Source organism: Pipra filicauda, unplaced genomic scaffold (genome assembly GCF_003945595.2).
Source record: "Pipra filicauda isolate LSUMZ 115617 unplaced genomic scaffold, ASM394559v2 scaffold86_size2582843_pilon, whole genome shotgun sequence".
Lineage (NCBI taxonomy): Eukaryota > Metazoa > Chordata > Aves > Passeriformes > Pipridae > Pipra > Pipra filicauda.
The window spans coordinates 194951-217981 of record NW_024105053.1 but is presented as its reverse complement, the minus strand read 5'-3'; the positions used below and the strand labels follow the sequence as shown (position 1 = coordinate 217981).

The window sequence follows — 23031 nt, the reverse complement described above, 5'->3', positions numbered from 1 at the left end:
ATACGACAGACACATGCCTTTGGGGAGTTCTTGCAAGCTTTGTAGATCGGATTTCTAAGTGGTTTTTGAATAGGATAGAACTCCTGGTGGTTTACTAGGCAAGCTCAGCAACTTAAAAAGAATATCTGCTTCGTTGCAAATGCTAGACCGTCTTTCCCTACATGTTTATAATTAATGTCAGAAAAATACTTTTGCTAAAACAAGAAAGAAACACAGACGTAGGTAATTTAATTTTTTTTACTCCTTATTGTAGTCTGAAGCCAAGTTAGATAAAATATAATTTCAGGAAGCTGCTGAGAATGTCTTGAGGCTTTGCCTAGCATCCATGTTTACACACACATGCCCTTCTGGGGATCATATGTGGGGTTTGGGGTTTTGATGTCTATAGGCTCACAGCCTCCTGGATTGTGCAGCGATGAGGGGAAGGAGCAGGGGGTGCGCAGTTTTAATGCAAGTGGCAATTGTCTCCTGTTTTTCCTCCCATCCCACCAGATGGAAATCTGTGTAGCTGCAGAATGCATCTGTACTTTGCTTCTGTGGCACAGTCAAAATACATGTAAGCAAAAAACCCATCATTTAAGCAACAAATCAAACTCAAAAGTCCATGTAGTAGAAACACAAGATGTACCAAACAGGTCACCCTTTAGCCTGGGCTCTGAGTGGAAATTGGCCCTGGCAAAAATGATTTCACCATCTCTTTGTACACTCTACAAACTAAGTCATTTTTTCCACCATCCTCTGAGTTGGAGGAAGTAGTCCAGCTTTGGGCTGGGAGTTGTGTGGTCTTACCAAGTGTAACTGCCCATGTCCATGCACATGGCAGAAACCAAACAGCTCTACAGCTCCAGACTTGAGCTGGGTTATGCTCAGCTCCAGAAAAATCAGGTTAGACTCATCCGTGTCTGTTAGGATAGTTGAACGCATGCTGGCAAAATTGTCTGCTTTGGTGAGGCATCCCTCTCGTTTTTCTTCATCCCCGTGCTTCATATATTTGTCCACCACAGAGTTAACATTACCCTTCTGCACCGATTGTTTTGTACACCTGTTAAACCTCCAGCTACATGCTTTTTGTGTTTGTGCAAATGATTTCTACCTTTCTACAAGGGAGGCATTCTCACTTCATAAAGAGTGTTTTTACTAGTATGGTAAATTTCTTTGTAACTTTGTGAGATCCATGAGGTCCCACCTCATTTTCAGATGCTTATGCTGTCTTATGGGTATCCCAGAAGTGTCCTGTAGGGAGAGTTTGTGATGCTTTGGCTGTGGCCTGATTGCTGATGGGTGGGGTTTTGAATCTGATGTTTTACATCTTTTCTGGAATGAGTCCCTCATTAGGATGACCACATAATAAGTGCTGTTTTTTTTCAGACTGATGAATGAATCAGATGGATCTGATTGTACATGCAACTGTGAGCTGCAAAGCATTTGATACTAGAAGTGGACTCTGAAGTAGTTGCTGCAATGCCTTGAAAAATCAAAAAGAACTAGCTAGGGTGTCCAAACTCTGTGTAAACTACGTGTAGGTGTTTATGTTGAAGGGGGAGAAAAAAAAAGCAGTTTTCCAGCTTCCTGTTTTCTGCCAGTTTTGTGTTTTCCTGAGGTTTCTACCCTTCGAACTGAAATCATGAAGTCTAGACTGTACAAAAGATAAACTTTGGGTTTCTTGCCTTGAGGATAAGAAGGACTGGGGAATAGGAAGCACGTTCTGGGAAAGACTGACATTTTTAAGGTTGACTAGTAGAAGTAGAAAGTATTTTTACAGTGAAGTGTTTCATCACTTGGGTGGGATTTTTTTTTGAAACTGACTTCCAGGAATTTAAATAGTACATTAAAGGTTTAATGCTACTAGTAGAGGTTGTATTGGCAGTTTTGTCATCCTTGCCATGAACCGTGTGAATAATCATGTAGAGGATGCATAGTGGGTAATGGAGTGAGAGTGTAGAAGAATTGGTGTGTGCATGGGGGAGTGTATTGAGGATCACGGTGAGATGGCACATCCTGGAAAACGTGACTGTTGTAGCTTGGTAAAGGGAGCAGAGAGTGGAGAAGGAGTTCACCAGCGTCTTCCAAAACACATGGGCTGGGGAGAGTCTTTGCCCATGGGCAGCTCTGCTCATCCCTGACCACACAGGAGCAGGAGGCAGGGGATATGTGACCTTGTCACCTGCATCTGGGCAAACACAGCTGGTAAACAGAGGACTCCTGTCCTAGTGCCTTTACTCAGGGTGACGGGGTTATGATTCCTCATGTAAATTTAAATTATGCATTTCTAGTCTTTTAAGTGCTTAGGGGTATAATCTTCTTAACTTTCTGTTAAATAAGCTTTTCATCCATTGCATTAGCATTCAGTCGCAGACAGTAACAATAAAATAACACTTTTAAAAGTGGTTTTCTCTATAAATATGTGATGTCTCTGGAAGCTTGCAATAAAAAACTACATTAGAATTTTGATAAAATGCATGCAGAAGCACCTGAATGAGGTGCCATGGGTGGTGGAGGCATTCTGGGGGCATTAGTGTGGTGCCCTGCAGAGGATGCCTGGCCATACAGAGCTGTACCTTTGCCTGTTGGTAAGATGTGCAACAGTGTCCAAAGGCATTGCTAAAAATTGCTTACAGAAATGTGTGCTGGCTTAATACAGTGATATGTTTTGGAAGCAAAGATGATATGCAATGGAATTTTCTGTCCCTTAGTAAAAATGAGAGGAATTGCATCAACTGCTCAATTTTTTTTTTTCTTTTTTTTAGGTGATGGAAACTGAGAAGCCTCAAGATCCAGCCTGTGCAGAAGTGTCCAAAGGAAACAACCAGAGTCCAACTCTGGGAAGTGGCATACTGAAATACAGAAGTCGATCCCAAGGTAAAGCTGGGTTGATAAAAGATAGCAGTAGTAGAATTTTTCTGTTGTGTATTTATTTTAGCTCTCTAAAAGTGAGATAGCATTTCTTTCCTTTGAAGATCACATTAGTTTATTTTGGAAGGAAAAACCCATCTGTAAGATGTTTGCATTCAGCCTCATGAGTTGAACTATTGTAGGGACAGAAATATTATGCAAAACTTTGGAAGCTTCTTTCCTTTTTTTTTTTTTTTTCTTTTCCTTTTTTTTTTTTTTTTGAACATTTGCATTCACTGTATATTTCAGTGTGCTGTGTTACTGAGATGGAGGGACACATTTCAACATGCCATCACCAAAATACCCATTATGATTAATAGTCCCCAAACTTTCTATTGCTTTGTCCCCAAGTCTTAACAGTAACCTGTGTGCAGAGCTTGATCATGTTCTCATTCCTGATGCTGAGGCTCCCTGCCTCCTGTGTTCACCTTAATTTCCAATTCCTCATATATTTTTAGCATCCTCCAGGGAGCTCCTCTGCCAGTAACCCCTGGGGCTCTAAGTTGGTGGCTCACTGGGTATCCAGCCCCAGTTCCCTTGGGTGCTGATGCCCTTGGGCTGTGGGTGAGCCTGGAGCATCCAGCAGCCTGGACTGCAGCGTGGGAAGGGAAGCTGCATTGAGAGATGGGCAGTAAACACAGAAATATAACTGTTACTCTAGAAGAAGTGAGGGAGAGGTGATGGGAAACCATTAGCTTGTAGGTGCCAGGAGGGCTTGGGAGCGAAAGAAGTGCCAGAGTGCCGGGTCCTGCCGAGATAGCTACCCTGTCTGTGTGCAGCAGCAGCAGCCTGTGTGCTGGGGGAAGAGGAGTTTAAAAGCAGAGGTAATTTTACACCCCGAACCAAGGATTGGATTTAAATTGCGCTCTGGGCAGTGGGTGTGAATTCTGCCTGTGGATGCGTCAGCAGGATTGATTTCGTGCTGAGGGAAAACAAGCGGCTGCCCCAGCTCCATGCTCCGTGCCTCCCCGGCACTGGCAGTGATGCTTGTGCAGCCTCCAGGCAAGGAGGAGGTGGCAAAAAACGTGTTTGGGGCTCTCCTGGGCAAATTTGCAGTGTTTCTGCCTTAGCCCATGACGCGTGAGCCCTGTTCCCAGGGCACAGACAGGGCAGTGAGGATGAAAGGAAATCAGAGCTTCTGCTTTCCATGTCAGCTCCAGATTCACATTATTTTAAACCAATCTTAAAATCTTGTCATGAAATCCAGATTGTGTGAATTTGGTGGATGTCTTGGGTTTTCATCTGTAAAATAGAGGTTAATGGCCCTTCCCTGTGTGGTGGGGAAATGACAGGGATAAATCTGCAGGAACTTCTGTGACTGAGAATCTTGCGGGGACCTTAGAGAAAATGAGAATTGGAGGAGCCTTGGTGTGAAGAGTGGGATACTCTGGCTAATTACCGGATTTCCTTCAAGACAAATAATTCTGTTTCTTATGTGAACTCTGCATTCTTCTCTTCAAGACAACTAGGATTGTTGCTGGAAGAAAAGAAAATAGCGTTTATTTGGCACATTTTTCCTTTTTCCATTCCAGTAAAAATGCTCAAAGTGACATGACACTTCCAGAAATGAATACTGCTACAGTGTGAGGTCTTTTAATTTTAAATAAATGAAGCTTGAGAGCTTAGTGCACTGGCAAATGCCATTGGGTATGAACAGCTGAATTTCTTTTCTGTCCCTGAGCTACGGCTCAATTATCTTCTTTTTTCCTTACTATCACAAGTGACACTGCTGAGAAGTTCAGCATCACTGAAAGGTTGTAGAAAACCTGTGATAGCAGGAAAAGTTTTTGGGTGAGTGTGATCAAAACTGGTTTCTAACTGCCCAGTTGGGAACTGCATAACATTGTCTTAAGGCACTGTTTAAGTTGAGATTTGCAGGAGGTGATTATTGCTTGCTGGTGAGAGGTTAAAGCAGCTCTGAGATGTTTGCAGGATGTGTTTCTGTCGTTTTCCCTAGGTGCCGGATCCCGCTTGGAGTCTGTGGGAGAAGACGATGAGCTGACAGTGGAAAATGGTGAATCTAATTATGAAATAGCAGTGAAATATTCCCGAGGTGGAAGAAAGCACTCTCTGCCCCAGCAGCTGGAGTCAGCAGGAGCCAGACAGGTGGGTGGAAAGGCGAGGCTGGCTGTGAGCACCTCACTGTGCTCGGTCTTTTGACATCTGTCTGGAGCTCATAGAAGGGAGTGAGGGTCACGAAACAAGACCATGTAGGTACGTCACAGGGACTGAAACGAGGCCTGAACACCTATGGAGAACTACTCTGGGGATTGTGAAGGCAAATACTGCTTGCTGTGGCCACAAGGTCCTAAGGCTGCTCACTTAAAAAAAACTCTGTTTCTCTTTAAAATAATGATTTGATAATGTAGGCTTCTCCTCTCTCCTCTCTTCTCTCTTCTCTCTCTTCTCACGTCCTCTCTTTTCTCTTCTTCTTTCTTCACCTTTCCCCTTTCCTTCCTTATCCTCTTTTTTTTTTCTTTTCTGTTCTCTTTTCCCTTTCCTGGATAAGCACTTGAGTATATCATGAGGTTACCTTTAACCTTTTTAATTGAAACTGTGACTGGTACATTACAAAATTATTCTACTGTGCAAAATGTGGGGAAATTACTGTGGCAAGTTTCACTTTAACTGAAGTGAGCTGGAGTTTAATCCCTTGAACTTTTTTTTTTCTGAATATATCTGTAAGATACTCCATCTCTCTTCCCCCACACATGCAATTTTCCCAGTATGACGTCCCCAGTATCTGTGCCAAGCAATCAGAGCAACTTCCCTTGTTTGCTGATGTTTGTTAGGACTACCATATCGTGAAGAAATCTACCCGTTCCTTCAGTGCTGCCCAAGTGGAATCTCCATGGAGACTAACCCAGCCGTCCATCATTTCCAACATTGTCCTGATGAAAGGGCAAGGCAAGGTGAGGATTTCTGCATGTGGCTGGTTTCTCACGTGTAGCAAGAGCTGGCATTTGAGAGGTGTCTCCCATACCCAGGACTTCCAGCTGCTCTCAAGGTAGCCAGTAATAATACTAATGGTGAACAAATCCTGTGTTCAAGCATAAGTGCCAAAGTTACACCTGCAAAATACAGGGGAGGCGATGCTCGTGTCACGCACTTGACACAGGGTGACTTTCATTCTGAGATGGTGCATCTTGTCATTACTGACATACCGAATATTAATCGTGGATCTTTAAATACATATGTTTGTGCAAAGTTGATGCAGCTACAGAAGAGTACCTATTCACAGGCATATTTATGAACAAGCATATTTTCTTTCTGTGGAATCTGGATGTATTTTTTTTTTAAAAATTACTGCAAATTAAGTGTTAAACCCAAAGACAGGTTTCTGGTTTATTGCTTATCTGAGAGCACTGAATTCCCTGGGTCAAAAAGTCCTCTTCTCTCCCCCCAGTAATGTGTTTACACACTTGCTAGATACCAGCTGGCTGAATGCTAAGGAAAAATAGACAAGCATTAACCTAGGTGTATATTGTTTTCTCTAATGCAATCCACACTAGTATTGTAGCTGTCATATAAATATGCTAAAAATATGCATGTCTTTTCATTAAATACTCTTTAAAGGCATCAGATGGATATGTTTTGGACTACAGAAGACTTGTTTTGACTTTCAAGCTCAAATGCAAAACAAATTTCTTGTTGTGCTCTACGTTGAGCAGAGTTAGAAATAGTGATTTCTGTGGGTAGACTGACAGTTGTTTTAACTTCCCTTGGTTTAGGAGCTTCAACTCTTTTATAACATTTCCAAGCAAATATTTCTTAATTTTTCATGTACCTATTTTTTGACTCTGTTTTTCTCATCAAATGAGATTATTACTTCCTGTGGGGTAAACCATCCTCTCCTATCTTTCTGCAGTTAGCTCCAAGGTTTTAGAAGCAGCTGGAAGCATGCAGACTCTAGTGATCATGAACCATGTAAGACAGCTGCCATTGTGGGTGCCTTCCACTCACCTTTTGGGTGATCACCTCTGTTACTTAGGGATTGCACTGTGTACAGTTTGTGCAGTAGCATTGATTTATTATCTCTGCGCAGATTTGGGACTTGAAAAGTTTTTCCGCAGAGTTGCGGTGTCAGTGGCTGGGAGCCACATGTTTGCCTCCAGTTCTTCATCTGTAGGTAGATCTGCAAGGGGTGATTCTCTGCTATGCAGTGGCAGCGCCTCTCTGGGAAGGTGGGCAAATACAGGAGCCGCTGTACTTTGCAGCAATATTTCTCCCAACCCATCCCACAGAGCTGTGCGGAAAACTGCTCTGTCTGGGTGGGGGAGTGGCAGAAGCCTCCTGCTTTCTGTAGGTTGCTTTGCAGTTGATAATTGCACAGGGAATAGTTAGTTGTTTTTGCTGCACACCTAAGGTGCTTCCTTTCTAGAAATCAGTAAGGTCTTACCAAATTACTAACTTACAAACTGTCGTGGTCTGCTTTATATTCACGGAATAAAAAAAAAGAGCTGGTGGTTGTATTGGATTGTCAACACAGTGCTTGCCCTGGCAGCATCCCTCAGCTGGAGAGCGCTGCCCAAGGCACTAATAATGTCCATAGCTTCATATTACCAAAGAACAGCAGTTTTCCACTTCCCTTGTCCACCCGGTCAGTGACTTCTCCCTTTATTCTTTAAAATGCATGTACAGCAGGGACAAGAGGGGAAGTATGGAGAGGGGGAGTAAATCAAGGAAGTGATTTGTCTGGGAAATAACTCAGCAGAAGGGGGAGAGGTTCATTCTACTGTGCTCGTCTGTTCCCTGATCAGCTTTGAAGATAGTCCCATACCAACAGGGGCAGTGCAGGGGTAAGATCTAATGGATGGAGCCCTGGGGAATCTATAGATCTAGATTTATTTAAATACAACACGATACATGTCTCCAGAATAATTACAAATGTACATGTGAATGGCAGCCCCCACTTGCCATTCCCCTTTCAGCTACATTCCTGACATTGCAGCACTGACCTTATGTCATGTTCTTAAGCTCTTCTTCTTCCTGAGGAAATGTAGGATCTGTGACAAAAGAGAAATCTACAGTTAATCCTGGATATAGATCTCAGGGGTGCGAATCTACTGTCTGTCAGTTTAAAAGCAGTGTGTTACTGTTTATAAAATGAGAATGGAATTAACATGAAGCCATTGACCTAGTGTTTTTAAAAAACCCAGAGTAATCTCGAAGTACAATTTTTGCGATTTCATCTTAGGGTGAAATGCAGGCTTAAGGTGCCTGCTGCTACATTTCGGGCTGATAAGTGTGTTGATATTAGAGTGAAAGAAATTAGGAAATGCAAGGAGAGAGTCAGATGACATTGCAATTCATCAGATGATTTTGGATTTTCATCTTTCATTTGTCTTGTATGTTACCAGCAGTCTTTCTTACACAGGTAAGAATAGAATAATAGAATAATGCGCCAGCTGTGTGTCTTCTCCTGCCTTTTCTGTAGGGTCTTGGATTCAGCATTGTGGGAGGTCAGGATTCTGCTCGTGGACGCATGGGAATTTTTGTGAAGACTATATTCCCAAACGGAGCAGCAGCAGCTGATGGAAGGCTTAAAGAAGGTATGGCAGAGAGAATCCAACCACACAGCAAGGACCACAGTGGGATATTACTTCCATCCAGCAGGAAAATTCAAGTACGGCTTTATTTAGGCACCTTGCCATCAGCAAGAGGCTGTGGAGGATGTAACACACCCTGCTTGTTCATCCTGTGGAAGATCATTAATAGCAACTAACTTGATTATATTGCATATTGAGAAGGGGAAACTACAGCATAGTGGTGGTTGGTTTTTTCCCCTTCCTCTTCCATGAACTTTATTTGTCCAAACCATAAGCTGCAATTTTTCAGTTGGAAAGGGTGATTGACAGGAAAACATATATAGATAGCTAACCAACATCTGGCTTAAAGATGCTGGTCTGAGAAGGGGTTATATTGAGAGACATGTTTGGGAGAGGCTCTTTTGGGCCCTTATGCTCTCCGGGCCTCTTGGTATGATTTCGACAAGAATCAACAAGTAAGAGTTCTAACTAGAGAAAGAGAAGAGGAAGGATGGGATTGGTAGTAAGATCACCCAGCTGGTTAGAGAAGCAGATATATCCTGATTTTATTAGTGTTTTTGCAGTCTTGGTCTCTGAGCTGGATGTGTAGCCTGCTCTGTGTGTGTTACACCCTGGTCTGAGTACTGTGGCAGACAGACTCTTACACACTGTTGAAAATACAAAGTGACCATGAGTTCAGAGCAGTGATTTACAACTCTTCTGCAGGGGTTGTGTTACTTTGCTTCTCTCAAGCTGCTCCTGTGTTACTTCTCATATCATCATTCCTCTCTTTACATCTTATCACACTTGTTGTATTTGAGGCTGCTTTTGGTGCTAACTCTCACACTTGCTGCCAGAGGGAAGCTCGCATCACTGCATCATAGGTTGTGCACTTGCTGTGGGAAGCCAATAAGTAACAGCTGTCCCATAAACCCAGCAAGCCTTTGCAGGCTATTCATAGCTTGCATAATTCTTTTTTTTTTTACTGAGACTACGGAAGGAGAGGAGGGGTAGACTTATCTGATGATATTGCCCCATCTAATTCTGCACAGATGCAAGTAAAATTGCAGAAAGTGGGTCTGGATCATGTTGACCCTTCTTTTAATAAAATGAAGGTAGATCAGCACAGGTGGGTATAAGTAGTAAGACCCAGAGCCTGGAAGCTGGTAGAGGTCTGACAGGACATGTTCCTTGGGGTGAGAAGGACATCTGCTATCACAGGGTGTGCACTACATGCTTCTCTGTTTGCAGGCATTTAGTAAAAGAACACATTTACTTTCTGCATATGGATGCAAGGTTAGTTTTCTCTGACCAGGCTTTGAAGTGATGTGCTGTAGTGTTTCACTTAGTTTCTCATTTTTTCTGTTATTGCTTACAAAAGAAAGGCAGTTTTATAGTCCCATTGGACTTCATATCATAATAATCTATTTTCAGACTTTAGTTAAAATCCATAGTGTTTTCAGCTTGTTTGTTGGTATGAGAACACCAGTTTAAGGATCTCTGCTGGAGAACAGTCTTTACTCTGCTAATTCATCACTATTAACTTGTAGAGGCATTAGTACAAGTGCAAATAAACTGAGAACAGTAAAAGGCTTTTTACTGAGCAGTTAGTTGGGATCCTCATTGTAGTGGATCACTTAATGTACAGGAAAGATGTTTTAAATCTTTATAGTCTTATATCGATGACTTCATTTTTTGTATCTAATTACCAGGGGATGAAATCCTAGAAGTTAATGGAGAGTCTCTACAAGGACTGACCCATCAGGAGGCCATTCAGAGGTTTAAGGTAACATGGATGTAGTGCAGGAGAGATCCGTGCTCCTCTTCATTCATTGGCATCTCGTGCCCTCAGCTTTATATTCTTTTGCTGCCACAAATTACTGTAGGCAAGTTTACTGGCCTACACTGGTGTATTGTGTCACTTTACTGGGGTTCTCTGCTGTCTCTGCAGCAACTCAAGAAAGGTGTGGTGACCCTGACGGTGCGCACGCGGCTGCGCAGCCCAAGCCTCACACCCTGCGTGACTCCCACCTTGCTGAGCCGCTCCAGCTCCCCCAGCTCCAGTGCCAGCGGGGGCATCCCAGTCCCTGGCCTCGATGAGGCGGATGGTTCCTCCTCCAGCCGCAAAGGACCTGGCCCAAAGGACAGGATCGTCATGGATGTGACACTCAATAAAGGTCAGGGTCCATTGAAATAGTCTTCAAGAACAAATCCCTGCTTGTTAGGGGAGTTTTTGGAAGTAGAGTAGAGACTCTTATATCCAGATCACCTGCCTGTGTTGAACAGGGGAGAGTTCCCCTTTCCACATTTTGCTGCTCCAGAGCCAGCAGGCTCTTACAGGTAGCAGTCAGTGTCCATGCTGCTGAAACGGGGAGGCTGTGAGATACCAGACAAATGTGAATCATCTCAGATGGCCATCATCCCAAGTGGCTGTGCCCTTTTGCTAAAGGGCAGCTCCAGGGAAGACAAAGCTGCACAGTGTTGAAAAGTTCCCAGGTGACCTGTTTGAACTTCTCATCGAGGGTTACTCTCATTATCACTAATTGCTCATGATAAACTCAAAGCACGTGCTAGATGTGCTGGAACAAACATACTTATTTTTAGGACTTAAAATATGGTGATTTTAAGAGTTGGATTCAAAATTTGGAGAGAGAGTAATATGTACAGCAATTCCTACTTTCAGGATGTTGTTACCTGAAAGAAAGCAAAGGTGAAAGTGGACAGAGGTGATCACTGAACCAGAGATAATGCCTCACTTTCCTTTGTGCCTGTTTGCTGAGGAATACCATGCAGATATTTAACAAAAGAGAGCAATACATTTGGCAGTGTCTTCTGTGCTCGTGTTTTCTGCAATAATTTTAAGTGACATCTTTATTGGATTGCTGCCCCTACTCCTTTGTGCCTTGGACCAGATCAGACCTTGTGCGACATTTCCAGGAGGTTCCCACGGCACACAGAGTATTTTCTGAGAGTGATGGATCTTAGAAAACAGTCAGGATCAGCTATTTTCAATCCTGATTTCCACTTATCGGTCTTGGCTTCCTGACTGACTGCACCTAAGGCCAGCCCTGAAACAATACATGAGTCCTGATCTCAGATGGGATGTGGGAACACAAACACTTGTGTGTCCTGTGTGATTGCAATCTGCCACATTTCTTTGTACTTCTTTTTCACAGAGCCAGGGGTTGGGCTTGGCATTGGTGCCTGTTGCCTCACACTGGAAAACAGTTCTCCTGGAATATACATTCACAGTCTGGCCCCAGGATCAGTGGCTAAAATGGATGGCAGATTAAGGTTAGTTAAAGCAGAAATATGCTAGAGTGATTTTACAATAAAATCGATTGAGACTTTGTTTTCACCAATTGGTTGATATAGCAGGGAGGAAATTTATACTTAAGAGTTCACCAAAAAGAAAACATTTGAATAAAGGCATTCCAAAGTGATATTAAATACCCAGGAAACATTATTCTGTGTGCTGGAAGCAACTTGATTATTAAGGTTTGGGTTTGGTTTGTTGGGTTTTTTTTATAAATTCTCTATACAGAAAACTGAGCCTAATAGCACCCTTTGAGAAAGGGGGGCAGCAAGAAGTGCAACCTCATGTCTTTTTCTGAGAGTTGCAGCTAGAGACCCCAGACTGGGAGGAAATTTGCAGAGCTTTGCTAAAAGCTCAGTCACCTGAAACTCACTTAAAAAGAGGTGGGGGAGATGTTCTTGCAGCTGCCTGTGCCCGTGGCTACAGCAGCACTTTTCTGCCCTTACTGTCGATCTGGCAGGATTGCTGCAGGCTGACCTGCCCCACTCATTTACTCTGTCCTGGAGTCTGGATGTCTTTAAGGAACCATAAAAGAGAAGCAATCATTCCTAGGGTTCCCTTGTGCTTTACATTGGATTAAGTGATGGAGCCTTATTTGCTGTTCCTCTCCTGAAGGCTTTATTTTTGAAAACCATTGGAGGAAATCTTCCACCTTTCTGTGTTCCTGCATAAATGCTGTTGGGTACTGAGAGCATCGCTCCGGAGGGGAGGTTGTGCTGAAGACACGCTGGGACTGTGTGATCCACACTGAATGTGTGGTGTGAGCACTGGTACAGGGAGACTGAGCAAATCCCTTGCTTTCACATGACTAGAGAGTGTTTTCTGTTTCCTTGCTCATCAGGAAAACTGTGATAGAGCAATTCAATTTCTTGGAGAGAAGGAAGAAGATAATTTTATGGTGGCATTGCTGCCAAAACCCTTGAAAGTTTCTACTGTTTAGAAATGTCTATAGGAAACAGTATTTAATGGTTACTTGCTTACTTGTAAGCCTCTTTGGAAAAGATTGCAGTGCTGGTTACGTCTGTATGTAACAGCTGTATTGTTTATTAGGTTTACGTGATTGATTATATCCAGGCGTGCTTCCCAGATTTCTGGCTTGCTTCTCTGAGACATTGCTTCTGTTATCCCATCAGCAATTTATGGCTCCATAAGCCAAAACTTACAGGATGGTTTTGATTTTTGGAAAGCTTTGTTAATCAAATACTGGCTTGGCAATGCCAGGAGAGGTTTGAATCCGGCTCCTCTACATCTGAGCTCCCCCTCTCAGTCATGTGGTTGTGTAAGTGACTCCATTTGTGTACTTTCTAATAGCTGTGTAAGTCTGAAGGATGGGCAGAGCAGCAGCGCAACTGCACAACTGATAGGTCACCCTTTGCTTTCCTGAGCCTGTACCAGAAGTGCAGGTTACCAAAGGCTGCCGTGTGCAGTTGCCATTTTGCCTTAGGTGTGTGTATTCATAGTGCAAACACAATTTCACTGTCACAAGTAGCCCATCATAAGTCAGCAGTAGTAGATTATTTGAGAATGTCTGTTCAAAGCAAATGCTTTAGCAATTGTGGAGATTGCTTTAATGATATCCCTAGTTGATGATATTTTCTTTTGAATAGCTCCAGATGTCTGAGCACCATAAGCAAAAGTTAAGAAACTGGGAAAACAAAACTAAACAATCACAGAATCATGAAGTGGTTTGGGTTGGAAGGGATCTTAAAGATCATCTTGTTGCAAACCCCCTGCCATGGGCAGGGAATTTTCCACTAGACCAGGTTTCTCAAAGCTCCATCCAACCTGGCTTGAACACTTTCAGGGATGGGGCATCCACAGCTTCTCTGGGCAACCTGTTCCAGTGCCTCGCCACCCTCACAGTTAAGAATTTCTTCCTAATGTCTTATCCAATCCTGCCCCCTTTCAGTTTAAAGCCATTCCCCCTTGTCCTATCGCTACTTGCCCTTGTAAAATCACACATTGTGCTTTCCTTCAGGAGATTTTTGTGCTTTTTTTTTCTTTCTTTTCAATGGGTTCTGTATGTTAATTTTTAGCAGATACAGGCTTATCAAGCTCAATTTTTTCTTGAAGTCTTTTAATAATCTTATATCTAAATCATGAATTTCTTATCAGTGTTTGTGTTAAATAATTCACTAGGATGCAAAGAAACAGCCCATCTGAATCTCATATTTCCTCTTCTGTGTTCAACAAGTATCTGAATGCAGAAGTGGAACTGAAGTTTCACCCTGGTCCAAATGCAGCCAGTTTTCTCAGTTGATTAATAAGAGTTTCTAGCACTGATGGTAAGTGCAGAAGGGAGCCTCCCTCATGAAGTCAATAGGACTTAAAGCATTCACACCACTGGGAGCAGGAGCAAGACTGGCTTCTTTGCAAGTCACATCTTTTCCAGACACTCGTATCTTTGATAAAGCTTGGCCATGAGTTGAAAGCACAAGTTTTTGCGTGAAAGGTGGTTGTGATTAACCGGCTCCGTGTCTCTCTGCAGTCGGGGCGACCAGATCCTGGAGGCAGATTCTGTGAGTCTGCGTCACGCCGCGTTAAGCGAAGCCTACGCAATCCTGAGTGAATGTGGACCAGGTCCGGTCAGCCTAATCATTAGTCGTCATCCTAACCCAAAGGTGAGGAGAAAAGGAATTAGTGTATCTGGGTTGCTTTCATTTGAAGCTGTAATCTGAGTCCTGCTGTCGGGAAAGCAGCAAATGAAGAATACTGGATTTTTCTCTCTAAGACCTGTGTTGTCAGGATTTTAATGATGCTTCCCAGTTTTGTAAGTTGTAGCAATGCTGGACTGTTCCTGCTGCTTTTTACTTAGTCACCCAGTGATCAAATGCAATTTTCCTGGAACTGCTTGAGTGAAGTGTTCCCATCTTTCTCGGTACTTGGATCAAGTAGCAATGCAAATATGGCACAAGATCTCTTCCTCCTAAAAGTTAGTTTGCAGTTAGTTTGTCTTTGAGTAGAATATTGTTTAGGGCCAGGAATATAAATATCAACAGAGTGAATTGATCAAGTAAAATCTGTCCAAAGATCAAAGCTTTCCTTCAGGAATTAAAACGTGAGAATTTGGAGTGTACTGCTACTGTGGAATCTGTGCAAGGTCAATTTGGAAATAAGGCTGTGTTTACAAAGTAAGTGTTTTCAAGCATTTTTTAAAAATTGATGATAGAAGATGAAAGCCTTTTAGCCAAGCTATAGGGAATAACAGCTTCTTTTATTTCAATATTTCAAAGAATTTCGTGAGTCTATGAAACCTTCCTGTTTAAACAGGAATGAAGCTGTAAAAATATTTGCATTAGAGGGTCCAGAGAGCTCTGACTTTTGAACTCATAAGTGTAAATGGAGGCCTTAATAAAGCCGTATCTAGGAGAACTCAGGTTTCTTATTTTATAATTAATCGTGTGTTTTCTGCTTAATCATATATACGAACAATCAACAAATAGGGGTCTATTGCCCAGAGTTTGTTATCATTGCTGCAAGGCCTTGTGCTGCTCAAAAGAAAGAGGCTGTGGTTCTGTTAGTGAAAGGTAAGCACGGAATGGGTAAGAATTGGGTTTATAGCCCAAGATAACAGTATTTCAAGTGAGTCCGTGTGCTGTGCTAAACCAAACACGATGGTTCAATGTCATTGCATTATTCAGGCATATAGACTTTGTGGAGAGTCTCTAAGTAGCATGAAATAAAATCTCCACGGAGCAGAGCCTGCCCTTTCTCCTCCATCCTTCATCTTGCTGTGGTGGGGTCTTGAAAGCTGATGAGGGACCTAACCTGGTATCTGCTGAAAGGATGAACTGAGTTAAGCTAATTGCCTGCTATTACTCAGTAACAGAGGGAAACTATTAAATGGCTCCTATTACAGTTTTCCATAAATGATATTTAAGATGACAACAAATCCTTTGCCAAGAAATGCTATGAAAAGTTGAGCTGGAGAGACCCTAGAGCATTTTTTCCTCCAGGCAGTATTGAATCCATAATCCCTCATAGCTGGATCTCTGGATGAGTGTCCATATGAGGACCCATATTTATTTTTGTGTTACTGTCACCTATTTTCTGAAAGCACTGGGGTATCTATAGATATGTCAAGTATTTTATTAAATTTTATTTTATTTTAACAGCTCTTAATAATACCTCAGCCTGCAGATTAGAATTAGAAATTAGCTTGTTCCTTTCCAGTTTCAACTGCCTGAGATACACGATGCTAAAAATTATAACTGGCAGAGCTTGCAGAAGCATGGATTTTTGGTTAACTTTCAACAAATATTGCAGTGTACTCAGGACCTGGTTTTACTCCTGGGACATGTTGTACCAAAAGGTTTGTGTCAAGGCCCTGGATCATAGTCTCAGGACTTGGTCCGTGTCCTGTAGGAACTTCCTGTGCCCCAGGAGCCCAGGGGCTTTTGGTTTGCTATAAGGTCATACCGTGGGTTGGAAACAGAGATGTGTTTTTACAAATGTTCATGTTTTTCTCGAACATTTTTATACTTAATGTCTTATTTTATAACACAAAAGGTCCACAGTACATTTTGTTGCTGAATATATTTCATTGCATTGTTTTCATGTACTTCCAAGAGAAATACCACAAAATTTTCTTTCTTCTTGTTTTTCTGAGTGAATATGGCATTTACACTATGTTTAAACTGCTGAGTTTGCTTCAGAATCTTTCAGATCTTCATGGTTTAGGAAGATTCAAGTTTCTAGTCTCTATTTATGCTGAATTTTAATTCATGTAAAACAATGTGCATAGAAATTATTTTTGACAGAATTAATTTGCTTTCTGTTCTTAAGTATATATTCCTGCAGAGTGGTTGTTCCTGTTATAAAATTATATGTTTTCCAGTAATAAGAATTAAGTGTATGCCAGTAATTAAGGCCTAGATTAGCAAATATGGTAAACCAGTATTTATTCCTAAACCAGAGAAACATTATTTACCAATTACTGATTTAGGGTTTGATTTAGAAGCAAGGAGAAATGAAAATTAAAAAGACAGCTGATATTATGGGAAGTCTGGTATTCTTCCTGTAGGTTAAATGTAGAATAGCTTAAGTGTCTGATGTATGCTTGTGCAAAGCAGTCTTTGGCTATTTTAAACTAATATTTTCTCAATAAATCAATGTACAGCACTTAATTGAGTTAAAATTGTGCTGTAATGACTTCATTTGATTTCTTTAAGTCTGGTACTGTTTTATTTGTTTATATGGTGTGGCACTTGGATGCAGTCTTCATGTAGCTGGCAGGCTTCTGCCTCCTTGTTTCTGGAGGAAAGTGGCGTGGAGGGAGTCTTGGTCAGGGGATGAGGGCTTAGGAGCTCTCAACTCGGGCTTCTTCATTGCGTCTTTGAAAGTGGTGGCATATATCAAGTGAATCATGTACTTGTACTAAGTGGTAAGACTTTCATCGTTTTACATACTCAGTTTGAGCTTTATCTTCCACTTAACTTCAGGTTTCAGAGCAGGAGATGGATGAAGCAATTGCACGTACTACCCACCGAGAGAGCAAGGACGCCAGCTCCTCTCACGTCACAGGTAGCAACACGTTCTCTTCTAGTGTGTCCTTTTCCAGATGCGGGAACGTTTTAAGAGCCTGTGCTGAAGTTGCCCAACGTCAATATTTTGAGAGCCCTCAAAGCAGCAAAACAGTGTAGGGAGTGTCATCACTCTGTCCGTTGCAGAAATTTTAGCTCAAACATCCAGTTCAGGTGGCTCATGTTACTGCCTTTGTTTCACTAGGCTGCCAGGATCTGAAAGTAGGGTTGCCAAGAGGTGGTTGCTCTGTCTTTTTTTCAAAAAAGCACAACATCCCAGTAGGGAAAGGACAGGAGGAACCTACTCCATCTGTGTACACCTGCCCATGTCAATGGCACCCCCCCAAAGTATTGTTGTGACCATTTGAAAAAGTCCAGGTTGGACTATATGTTTTAACTCCATTTAAATCTCTAAAGTCATGTCCATGTGTGTGCTCTGGTATCTCTGTGATGTGTTTGAACTCCGAACTTAGCACTTGCTAAAATCTGACAGATCAAAGCAAACTCTTGGCAATGGCAGAGTGGCCAGTGAAGGTGATGTTCAGACAGAAATGTTAGATTTGTAATTATCCCCTTTATATGTGTGTCAGCTAAGACCTATTTTGAAGTTGACCTTGGCAGTGGCTGCTAATTTGTCTTTTGAGGTTGCCCCTCAGGAGATACCCCAACAGATGAGGAAGACCATCTCCCACTCATCTCTTTTTTCATGGCACTGTGCTGGGCCTGGCTGGTGTAACGTGTCTCTGATAACATTCCATCTGATCTGAGGGAGAGGGTGTGAAAGGGTTAATAAATCTCACCTTAGGAAAGCAATTCACATAATACGTAAGTGAGATTAAACACAGCTCAGAAGGTGAATGAGAAACTTTTTTGGATATATGGACCACAACTTTAATTTTTGGCATCTAACTAATCTTCGTTTAACAGGAGCTGTACAAAAGAGTCCGTCTCCTAGTGTGAAGGCCAAGCAAGGAGAGACGTCATCTCCCCTCAGCTGGACCATGAAACGCTTCCTGGAGCCAGCAAGCCGGGTAAAAGGATTAGGTGCAATAAAAACAGTGTCTACCTCAAATTCAGCTTTTACTGAATCTCTTACTTGGTCAAGGAGTTCAAACTCAAACCTGTATGCTACTTCCCTGTCACATAAGAGAGTTTGTTTCTTGCATCACACAGTCAGACTGGGACGGCAGCAAGCTGCTGTTTGTCTGTGTGACTGTAGCCTTTGGGGGTGATATGCAGAGCATGGCAGATAAGGCTGTGGACTCCCACCTCCTGCCACCCCAAAGGCACCCCTGCTCTGTGGGACACAGAGATGAAGTTAGCAGGAGAGACCCGAGCCTGTGGGCAGAAGGCTGAGAACTTAGTGTGTCTACATAACCATTGCAGTGGAAAAGTCTGTTTTTCCTGGGAAGGCCAAGGAAGCCACAGACACTGTGTCCAGAGGAACAAACCCTTCCCTTCTCTCAGTGTAGAAGGTGCTTAAAGGGAACAACAAAAGTGAATGGTTTCATCCCTTGTTTCTGCATTGAACCACACCTGCAAAGTAGTGGGATTTTGAATCCTTTTTTACTTATTATATTGTCTAAAAATGATGTGCAGCATTTCCACCATCTAGCTTTGACAGTTTGGCTCTCAATATACTGACAAGTTTTCTGTTTTAAAAACTGGCTTCAAGTTTCCTTTATTGACACAGCGATGAGAGTGGAGTTTGTGGTGCTCACGTGTGAGCGGGGGCTTTAGGCATTGATGATGGCTGGTCACCAGGCTCCCTTCTTTCCAGCAGGGATCTGTCAGCTCTGAGGCAGAGCTCTCCCAGTACTTCTCGCACGACAGTACGAGCCATCTCCCAATTTCTGATGCAGTAACTGGCCCCTGCGATGAAGAGCAGCTTCGTCAGAAGAACAGAAACAGTTTGTTGGATGATGGCAACCTGAGTAAGTGCTGGAAACACGTCTGATCATTTGGCTAATGAGGGGAGAGTCACTCAGCACTGGCTGCTTTACAGGAGAGCAGTGGTGATCCTTGTGGTGGTATGAATTGCTGGGCACTGTAGTGCAGGCCAGTGCTGATCATACAAAATTCTGGGAAATTGAAGGGCTTTACAACAATACACATAAGAGCCCGTTTGCATGGCATTTTGTTCAAATTGCTGCTCTGATTATGTGAAAATGACTTCATTTTATTGGTTTGGCTGAAACTAGATTGACAGCACTGCAGGTTTGGTATTTTTCTTAAGTGGCTGATGATCATCTGACTTATGTTTAAATGAAAGTGTTCATAGCTCTCTCAAAAACACAATTTTGAAATGTCACATAGCAGTGTAAAAACAAATGTACAGTTTGGCATCAAATATTTTGCGTGTGTGTCTTTCTCCCCATAGTAATTGACTTAAAGATTCTTACGTGTCCTTATCGACATGCACCTGATCTAAGATTCAAAGGATATTGCATTTGTTCTCCCTTTCATGTGCTTCTCAAGTGATTTCTTTGTCTAGAGCTTATTTTTCTCTGGAAAATATTTAATGTTTAAAAGCATTTTTGCGTTTCTTAGTAGCCAGCAAACAAAGCAAAACAAAATAACTTTCTACAAAATAAGATGCAGTTCTTTCTACGAAGTATGTGGAAAGAGTTCTTGGGTTTGTTAGTCTTTAGTTTGAAACTGATTGTTGTGTGCTTCAGTCTTTGTTCAGAAGAGCAATTTTCACTCTCTGTAAGTTAATGCAGGCAGTCCTGAGCTTAGATTTAAGCAAAATATGAAAGCAAATCTATTGTTTAAACTAAAATACACATTTGGATTTGCATGCCTTTCTTGTTTGAGCTGTAGTCATAATTTAAAAAATAAACTGAAAATAGAACCAGATGTGCCATGAACTGATTTCAAGAGTTACCTGTAAATTGTAGTACTGTCTACAACCGGTCCTGTACTTAGCATGAGGACATGAAAAACCTGCTTTTTGCTTTGTGAAGAGAAGTTAAGCTTCCTCTGAAAACAGAGCTACATGTATTCTGCTGTGGTCAGAGGCATGGTATTACGAATCAGAGAGTAAGTACAATTAAAGTATAACTTCTCTTTTCCCTAGCTGCTAGAGATGGGGGAGTGGCAAAAGCAAATGGTGTGGCTCCTCCAGCTAGTGGAAGACTGTCTGGCCATCACAACAAGCACGTGGAATCTGTCCGACCCGGCATCCTCAGTGACAGCCCCAAATCTGCCCGCAGCCCCTTTCACCGACAGAGGAGGGTTGTTTTCTATGATGGGGATGGCAGCGATGACGACGAAAGTTCCCACTTGCACAGAAGCCAGAGGGCCAAGAGCCAGGAGGATGCTGGCATTGTCATTACAACCTCATCTGCAGAAATCGATGAGGAGAGCCAGGACAGTGAGTCATCCAGATACAGTGGCATGGAGACATCTTCCCCTGCCTTCAGCAACTCAGTGGAGTCTGCAGACAGCACGCTGGAGCAGATTGAATCTCCTTTCTTCCCCATCATAGCATTCGATTACTCAAGTGTGCCTGAAGTTCGTCTTGGCAGCCTGAGTTTGAGGGAGCTTCGGGAAGCACAGCTTGAATCTAAGAGGTCACCAAAACTTGAGCACAGAGCAGTCACAAGAGTGAAAAGCATGATGAGCACAGAATGCCGAAGCCTGCAGAGACACAGGGCAGAGGAGCACAGCTCATACAACAAGCCTGTTGCGAGGATGCTCCCTCACAGCAAGAAGTGTGAAGCACCCGACGGGGCCGGGCAGAGCCAGGTTGAAGTTGTCACTCTGGTTCGCAATGAGCACGAGTCGTTCGGCCTGGATTTGGAAATCCAAGCCATGCCTTTAAAGGTTGTTGTCACAGGGATGCGGCCAGGTGGAGCAGCAGAAATGGTAATTTTTAAATTTGAGTTGCCTTGTTGTGATTTGCTTTCCCGTTCCAGGGATGATGATGATGATTATTAAGCAAGTGATCTGTTGAGAGTAAGTGCAAGTAAGGTTTTTGTCTTTGCTGGGCAAAGTGTCTCACCCCATATTGTTCTGAAACTGGTGCTAAATGAGATGTTTCTGATTCAGAAGTGCATCCAAGCTGATCAAAACTAAGAGAGGCAGGATGCAGATCCATTGAGATGGACTTATCCCTGCTTGCAGTTGCGGTTTTGAGGGAATGCAGTTTTTGTATTTGTTTTACCAGGGAAAAAGACAAAGTAAGTATATCCTGGTGACAAAAGCGTTCATTATGCTTTATTGTCTTATATGCATGTTATCCTGTATTACACAGGTCTGGAACTAAGAGGCTTTAATCACTGACCAGGTTTACCAAGAGCCATAGTAGTACTAGTAGCACATCGCTCTTCTGCATCTCATACATGTCCATATGGATACTTTCTTCATGCTGGATATAGAATTGCTGACCTAGGTGCAGAAGTGGAGAAAGAAGGAGAAAACTTTGGTGTACAAACCTGGATGTACCATTTTTAATCTTGTTAGTGGCCACTAGAATAAGAGGCGATATGGCATAGTTAGAATGGGACTGTGAGATCTGGGGATTTGGGTTTTGTTCCTGCCTTTTCCTCTGACTTATTGTTCAGTGTGTAGAAACATAATCAGACTTTTTCCTCAAGATTTCAGTCCCTGTCCGGTTTAGTTGTTTAGGAGAGTTCCACCAGGAATATAGTTCATACATGACATTCAAAAATGATACACAGTGTACTAGTCCTGAAGAAACCAGGGTTGATTCATCCCAATTAATTTAACTGAAGAGGGCTATATGCTCCATCCTGATACTGATGTCTCAGAGAAACCAGCAGCTCTTTTGACCTTCCTGTTTTAGATTGATCTTTAATTCTCCTTCTGGCAGAAGCACAGTCTGCTCTTTATTTATGTGTTGGCAATCTGACAGCAGTGGTACCTGTGCTCTGCGGTGATGTGAAAATAGGGGATGTTACTCACAGGCTGTTAATTGCTTCCCTGAAATCTTTGCCCCTGTGGCAGGGCTTCTGGTGTGTATTTATAATTTCCTTGAATCTCTCATTGCGTCAGGGATCGATGGGCAAGATGGCTGTAGGAGATGAGATTACCACCATCAACAGTATCCCCGTCAGTAAGATGACGTACGAGGAAATCTGCTTGCTTATGCAGTGTCTTCCCACATCCGTAACCCTGGAGATCCAGAAAGCAGCATCAGGTGAGAAAGTAGTTTCGCTTTTGAACCATTTGTTCTGGGTACCAGTGACGAAAATGCCCTTAGATCATCTGGGTCTGACCTTCTGCTGCCACAGCTTCCCACATGGATTCAGTGAAAAAGGCAGGGGACATTGTGTCTGCACTGGTGAGCCAAGCAAAGCATTTCATCACCAAACTAGGCTTCAAGGGGCCTCCCTAGCACAATGATGAGGGGAGCAAGCCTACTCCTGGGCAAAGCACTCAAAGCTCTCACACAGAGTATGTCCTTCCTGCCAGCATGTGCAGAGGTCTGAGTCGTTTCATGCAGACTGGGAGCTGAAACAGCAGTGACCCTTGTCCTGACAACCTGTGTTATTGCTGTGCCTGTTCATTAAATATATTGACCCTTTGTAATCAAATCTGTCTCTTTCTCTTAAATCTGAAGTTTAAGTAACATTTTTATGAATGAAAAATAAGATACTAAAAGCCTCTTTTCTCTATTTATTTCTTTATTTCTTTCTTCCTTTCCCTTTCATGTAGCAGAATTCTCTAAAGTGCAGGAAGATGAAACAGAAAACCCAAGAAAACTAAGTTCTTATAAAAATGTTTATTTGCATGTTTTCTTACAAAA

The 23031-nt window shown here is 42.5% G+C and overlaps 1 protein-coding gene across 3 annotated transcripts in view; it reads left to right on the top strand.

The window, feature by feature from the left end:
- The window catches only part of PDZD2 (PDZ domain containing 2), a 138904-nt gene that overhangs the window by 95579 nt on the left and 20294 nt on the right, over window positions 1-23031 (top strand). For all 3 annotated transcript variants that reach the window (XM_027745650.2, XM_027745654.2, XM_027745655.2), the window contains 13 exons: window positions 2748-2859; window positions 4850-4998; window positions 5685-5804; window positions 8330-8444; window positions 10133-10206; window positions 10372-10597; window positions 11597-11714; window positions 14225-14357; window positions 17178-17259; window positions 18186-18289; window positions 19039-19192; window positions 20338-21128; window positions 22278-22422. In XM_027745650.2, the coding sequence (XP_027601451.2) occupies window positions 2748-2859; window positions 4850-4998; window positions 5685-5804; window positions 8330-8444; window positions 10133-10206; window positions 10372-10597; window positions 11597-11714; window positions 14225-14357; window positions 17178-17259; window positions 18186-18289; window positions 19039-19192; window positions 20338-21128; window positions 22278-22422 (2323 nt within the window). The remainder of the gene's footprint in view (window positions 1-2747; window positions 2860-4849; window positions 4999-5684; window positions 5805-8329; window positions 8445-10132; window positions 10207-10371; window positions 10598-11596; window positions 11715-14224; window positions 14358-17177; window positions 17260-18185; window positions 18290-19038; window positions 19193-20337; window positions 21129-22277; window positions 22423-23031) is intronic.